A 6,672-nucleotide genomic window follows, 5' to 3' on the forward strand; every position below is an offset into this window, starting at 1 on the left:
CAGGGGACTTCCGGTACCAGGGGACTTCCGGTACCAGGGGACTTCCGGTACCAGGGGACTTCCGGTACCAGGGGACTTCCGGTACCAGGGGACTTCCGGTACCAGGGGACTTCCGGTTCCAACCGGAAGTTGAGGACTTCCGGTACCAGGGAACTTCCGGTTCCAGGGGACTTCCGGTTCCAACCGGAAGTTGAGGACTTCCGGTACCAGGGAACTTCCGGTACCAGGGGACTTCCGGTTCCAACCGGAAGTTGAGGACTTCCGGTACCAGGGAACTTCCGGTTCCAGGGGACTTCCGGTTCCAACCGGAAGTTGAGGACTTCCGGTACCAGGGGACTTCCGGTACCAGGGGACTTCCGGTACCAGGGGACTTCCGGTTCCAACCGGAAGTTGAGGACTTCCGGTTCCAGGGGACTTCCGGTTCCAACCGGAAGTTGAGGACTTCCGGTACCAGGGGACTTCCGGTTCCAACCGGAAGTTGAGGACTTCCGGTACCAGGGAACTTCCGGTTCCAGGGGACTTCCGGTGCCAACCGGAAGTTGAGGACTTCCGGTACCAGGGGACTTCCGGTTCCAACCGGAAGTTGAGGACTTCCGGAACCAACCGGAAGTTGAGGACTTCCGGTACCAGGCGACTTCCGGTACCAGGGGACTTCCGGTACCAACCGGAAGTTGAGGACTTCCGGTACCAGGGGACTTCCGGTTCCAGGGGACTTCCGGTTCCAACCGGAAGTTGAGGACTTCCGGTGCCAGGGGACTTCCGGTTCCAACCGGAAGTTGAGGACTTCCGGTACCAGGGGACTTCCGGTACCAGGGGACTTCCGGTACCAGGGGACTTCCGGTTCCAACCGGAAGTTGAGGACTTCCGGTACCAGGGAACTTCCGGTTCCAGGGGACTTCCGGTTCCAACCGGAAGTTGAGGACTTCCGGTACCAGGGAACTTCCGGTACCAGGGGACTTCCGGTTCCAACCGGAAGTTGAGGACTTCCGGTACCAGGGAACTTCCGGTTCCAGGGGACTTCCGGTGCCAACCGGAAGTTGAGGACTTCCGGTACCAGGGGACTTCCGGTACCAGGGGACTTCCGGTACCAGGGGACTTCCGGTACCAGGGGACTTCCGGTTCCAACCGGAAGTTGAGGACTTCCGGTACCAGGGGACTTCCGGTTCCAACCGGAAGTTGAGGACTTCCGGTACCAGGGAACTTCCGGTTCCAGGGGACTTCCGGTGCCAACCGGAAGTTGAGGACTTCCGGTACCAGGGGACTTCCGGTTCCAACCGGAAGTTGAGGACTTCCGGTACCAGGGGACTTCCGGTTCCAACCGGAAGTTGAGGACTTCCGGTACCAGGGAACTTCCGGTACCAGGGGACTTCCGGTTTCAACCGGAAGTTGAGGACTTCCGGTACCAGGGGACTTCCGGTACCAACCGGAAGTTGAGGACTTCCGGAACCAACCGGAAGTTGAGGACTTCCGGTACCAGGGGACTTCCGGTTCCAACCGGAAGTTGAGGACTTCCGGTACCAGGGGACTTCCGGTTCCAACCGGAAGTTGAGGACTTCCGGTACCAGGGGACTTCCGGTTCCAACCGGAAGTTGAGGACTTCCGGTACCAGGGGACTTCCGGTACCAGGGGACTTCCGGTTCCAACCGGAAGTTGAGGACTTCCGGTACCAGGGAACTTCCGGTTCCAACCGGAAGTTGAGGACTTCCGGTACCAGGGGACTTCCGGTTCCAGGGGACTTCCGGTTCCAACCGGAAGTTGAGGACTTCCGGTTCCAGGGGACTTCCGGTACCAGGGGACTTCCGGTACCAGGGGACTTCCGGTTCCAGGGGACTTCCGGTTCCAACCGGAAGTTGAGGACTTCCGGTACCAGGGAACTTCCGGTTCCAACCGGAAGTTGAGGACTTCCGGTACCAGGGGACTTCCGGTACCAGGGGACTTCCGGTTCCAACCGGAAGTTGAGGACTTCCGGTACCAGGGAACTTCCGGTTCCAGGGGACTTCCGGTTCCAACCGGAAGTTGAGGACTTCCGGTACCAGGGGACTTCCGGTTCCAACCGGAAGTTGAGGACTTCCGGTACCAGGGAACTTCCGGTTCCAGGGGACTTCCGGTACCAGGGGACTTCCGGTTCCAACCGGAAGTTGAGGACTTCCGGTACCAGGGGACTTCCGGTTCCAGGGGACTTCCGGTACCAGGGGACTTCCGGTTCCAACCGGAAGTTGAGGACTTCCGGTACCAGCCGGAAGACTTCCGGTACCAGGGGACTTCCGGTTCCAACCGGAAGTTGAGGACTTCCGGTTCCAGGGGGCTTCCGGTTCCAACCGGAAGTTGAGGTCTTCCGGTACCAGGGGACTTCCGGTACCAGGGGACTTCCGGTACCAGGGGACTTCCGGTTCCAGGGGACTTCCGGTTCCAACCGGAAGTTGAGGACTTCCGGTACCAGGGGACTTCCGGTTCCAACCGGAAGTTGAGGACTTCCGGTACCAGCCGGAAGACTTCCGGTACCAACCGGAAGTTGAGGACTTCCGGTACCAGCCGGAGGACTTCCGGCACCAACCGGAAGTTGAGGACTTCCGGTACCAGGGGACTTCCGGTTCCAACCGGAAGTTGAGGACTTCCGTTACCAGCCGGGAGACTTCCAGTACCAGCCGGAAGACTTCCGGTTCCGTTCCGGTATCCGTTATTTCGAGTTAACGATATTCCGAATACGTTGCGTCTTCTCGGACGTCTTGTGTTTCGTAAACGCGGCGAACTGGGGGCCCCCCGTCCGTGCATCTTCGAAGAGACGTTTAAACAACGCGGCACGGGGCCCCGAAGAGGAACGTCGAAGAAAAATGGCCCGACCTTTACCCTGTTTCCGGAACACGCGAGGCATAACATCGCTCCTCGCTCGCATTGAGCAAGAATTTCTCCCGTTCACGTAAGGCGGTCTCCGGTTAACCGTGTATCGAGAAATCGGTCTTTTCGCGCACAGATGCGGCTAACGCACGGTTAACGAACCGTGAGAGCAAATCGCGCCGTTTAAAGCACCGGATGCTCGTGGCGACGACGACGTCGCTAAAACGACGAGACGTCGCGACGCCCAGCCGCCGCGTTTCGTCCGTAACGAAACACGTCCGCCCGAATTTTTCCACCGCATGGTCCCCCGGGCGTTGCGTCGCGACGCCCGTCGAAGAAAGTAAATGCGAGAGGTTCGCGCGAGACGGAAATATCTACGGGGGAAAGAGTTTCTCGCTCGAGCACCGAATTCTCCGTTGCATCGTTTTCCGCGCAATATCGCATCCGTAATTAGCGAAACAATCTGCGCGCAACCGTGTCCAATTAATAGCCGACGATTTTACAACAAACCGCCAGATCGTAAATAATCGTTGCACACCCGTCCCGTGTTGTAGCGCGATACGTTTTACAAATCACATCAACAGGCATTGTTTCACGATACTCGTTTGTACGAGAACGGGTATAATAATTGATAATTGGGTATCGCCGTTTTAACCGCTCGGACATCGCAATTAAACGAATATGTTTAACGTGAACCGATTAAAATTTTGTTTCAACCTCCTACCACTTTCTCGCACGACGAGCCTGTGCACGTTGCTTTGTAATTCCGTTCGCTTTGTCGTCGCGGTGATCGTTTAATTACAATTAGAACCTTCGAAAACGTACGTAACTGTAACGAGCAATATATTTCGGACGCGCGACAAACGCCGGCTACGAACCGGGGAAGATCCAATAATTAATTAAACAGTTCGCAGAGTGGGAAAACTCATTGTTAGGAGGTACAGGAGATCGAGCGGAATTATACGCGGCATTCTAAGGAAATACCAATCGTTCTTCGTTATGAAGCGACGACGTCTAACAAGTACAAACGACCCGGGGGAATCGCCATAATTTAATTTATAACTCGCATTCCGGTTCGATTTTCCATTGCGGCGCGGCATCGAACCGAAGAGTAACGAACGAGAGAACACCTCGTTTGGCTCCTGCTCCTCCTCCTCATCCTCCTCCTCCTCTGACGACCGACGCGCGAAACAAACAACGTTCTTCGCGAAACCTCCTCTCCGAGAATCGCGAACATCTCGAGAACCGTGTTCGAAAATAACCGACATCGACGCCCGCGTTTCGCGGAAAAGCCCGACGAGCCGAGAACCCTGTACGCAAAGATTAATTCGTTACAAATCCGAGCGATCGATTCTCGATGAAACCGGTATCGCGGCTTCGAACGAGATATTTTTCAAACCACGAGCATTCGCGGCGCGTACCACCGACACGTGAAACCCCGAATCAATTTGATCCGCGTTTCGCCATCGAGGAAAAGGGTAACGAAGAAGATAGATATAGCTCGGGGTGCACCGTAACCTAGAGAAACATACTTCGATAACAAATACGTTACGTGAAAAACACAGTTTAATAATTTAATGTTTATTTTCCATAAAAAAATATAATCATTATATACAAAATATATGAGTGAGGACGAAGATCCGTGTCGATCCGGTTCATCCTTGTTCAATGATGCAACCCGCCAAGGGACAATTCGTGTCCACCCAAACCGCCTCCATATCCGCCTCCGAATCCACCGCCGTGTCCACCTCCGAATCCACCTCCGAGTCCACCTCCGAGTCCACCACCGAATCCACCTCCTCCACCTCCTCCACCTCCTCCGCTGACCAGTACCGGATAGGACTCTTTAACGAGAACGGGGACCTTGACTGGGTACGGGACCTCCTTCTCGATCGTAACCGGAATCTTCACCGGCACGCTGACCGGGTATGGAACCTTCACGGGCACTTGGACCGGCACACTGTACGGCACTGGGACCGGTTTCTCCACTGGCACCGGGACTTGTTTTTCCACTGGAACTGGATAGGGTCTCGGTACGTGCACTGGAACTGGTCGCTCGACGGGAATATGGACCGGGACCGAGACTGGTACGGGTACGGTTCTTTCGACCGGATACGGCTGTGGCACGCGAACTTGGTTCTCTCGGTGGATCGTGATACCAGTTATGCGACCTCCGTCGCCTCCACCGCCTCCACCGCCACCACCGCCCAATCCACCGCCTAGTCCGCCACCAAGGCCTCCACCAAGGCCTCCACCTCCGCCGCCCAGTCCACCGCCGAGACTCAAACCACCTCCGTGTCCACCCAGTCCGCCGCCGAGGCTCAAACCGCCTCCGTGTCCACCCAGTCCGCCGCCGAATCCACCGCCAAGGCTTAAACCGTGACCACCGAAACCTCCTCCGCCCAGGCTCAACTCCAGTCCCCGTTTGCTCTTTTCCTTCGTCTCAACGGCCGCCTTGGCGTTCGACTCCTTCGCGTCGCTGGCCAGGGACGCCGTCGCCACGAGGGCGAGTATTATAAGCTTCTGAGGGTACAAACGTTATTAACTGTACGAGTGCCGTACTGAACCGTCGTGTGTCGGTGTCTGCTCGTTTACTCGCGTATGCCTGCACATCGAACGTGATTTTTTTTTGCTCACAGTGACGTAACCAAAACGATAAAACGGGAGAAAGTGGCGCGCGGTGAAAGGGAAAAACCTCAACGAAAATCTCCCGGTGTACGATTGAGCGTAACTCTCTACGAGTGTACTCTACGGGTGTACTCTACGACCAGTGTACTCTCTGACCAATGTACTCTCTATTTACTATATTACGGACGACGGTCGGGGACGTCGACGAAACAACCGGTTCGATTCCGTAAACCTACCATCTACTGCCTCTACTTTAATAACAGGGGACGACACGGGAATAAACGATACGGAGTTACCCGGGGTAATCCCCCCACCCGTCCACCCGTCCTTCCCCATCGAAGGAAACGATAAATCCAACGACGACGTAACCGGTTACCGAACTTTCTCCTTACGTAAATAAGACCCGTGTCCCTTTATCGGTGTGTTATAATAAAAACGGTGTCGTGTCCCACACCCTGTCCCTCTTTGATAGACCGCGAGCTCACCTGCGGAGTGCTCATGGTATCGTTCGAAGGTGCACACTGAAGCTACATCGCGCCAATCACCGGCATATATACCGCCACTTTCGCCGTGGCTGGTGGCCCACTCCCCGGAAAATCCTACTCGTCCGCCGGCATTAAAGCGGTCCGATTGTGCTACCACCGCCACAGCGGCAAAGGCGTTCGACGTTAAGCCCTCTTCCCACGGGCTACCGAACGGCCGCTTGATTACTACCGGATCCCCGGAACCGTCGCACGCGTAACGTGTACGTGCGTTCGAACTGTTTCGATTCGTTCACGAGGTCCGTTCACCCGCCGAGGAGGAGCCTGGCAATTTACCGTGCAACCGATCACCGTCGAACGACGGTTCTTCTTCGGCGTTTCTTTTTCTTTCACTTCGGAAGGAGCGGTGCTCGCTCGTTCGCCAGTCGTAAAATCGTACCGGACATAATTCCGATCGGGCGCACTGGTCGTCTTACGCAACTCACTCCGCTCGAGATACCATCGACGTTTTACGGATCGCGAGAAAGACAATTTCGAATCGCGAACCCTCCGCGGAGCTTTTTCCCCGTGCGGCTTTGGCGTTGGCCGATCGCGTAGAGTAGATTTCGTCGGGCATTGTCGGAGGGGTTGTAAAAATATTCGCTTTTAATGTAATTTGCACGCGAGGTAACTCTCGAATGGATCTTTCTTCCGAATCGATCGTTCGTAATTGTGGAGAATCGGAGCA

At 55.8% G+C, this 6,672-nt stretch overlaps 1 protein-coding gene across 1 annotated transcript; it reads right to left on the minus strand.

Annotated features, from left to right (window-relative positions):
* Positions 1–4,500: 4,500 nt before the first annotated feature.
* On the minus strand, positions 4,501–5,963 carry LOC143151151 (uncharacterized). Its single transcript, XM_076320013.1, has 2 exons — positions 5,949–5,963; positions 4,501–5,358 (listed from the first exon to the last, which is right to left on the minus strand). The coding sequence occupies exons 1-2, from the start codon at positions 5,961–5,963 to the stop codon at positions 4,501–4,503; spliced, it is 873 nt and encodes a 290-aa protein (XP_076176128.1).
* Between the last annotated feature and the right edge of the window lie 709 nt (positions 5,964–6,672).

This window comes from Ptiloglossa arizonensis, chromosome 9, assembly GCF_051014685.1.
Source record: "Ptiloglossa arizonensis isolate GNS036 chromosome 9, iyPtiAriz1_principal, whole genome shotgun sequence".
NCBI classification, from domain to species: domain Eukaryota; kingdom Metazoa; phylum Arthropoda; class Insecta; order Hymenoptera; family Colletidae; genus Ptiloglossa; species Ptiloglossa arizonensis.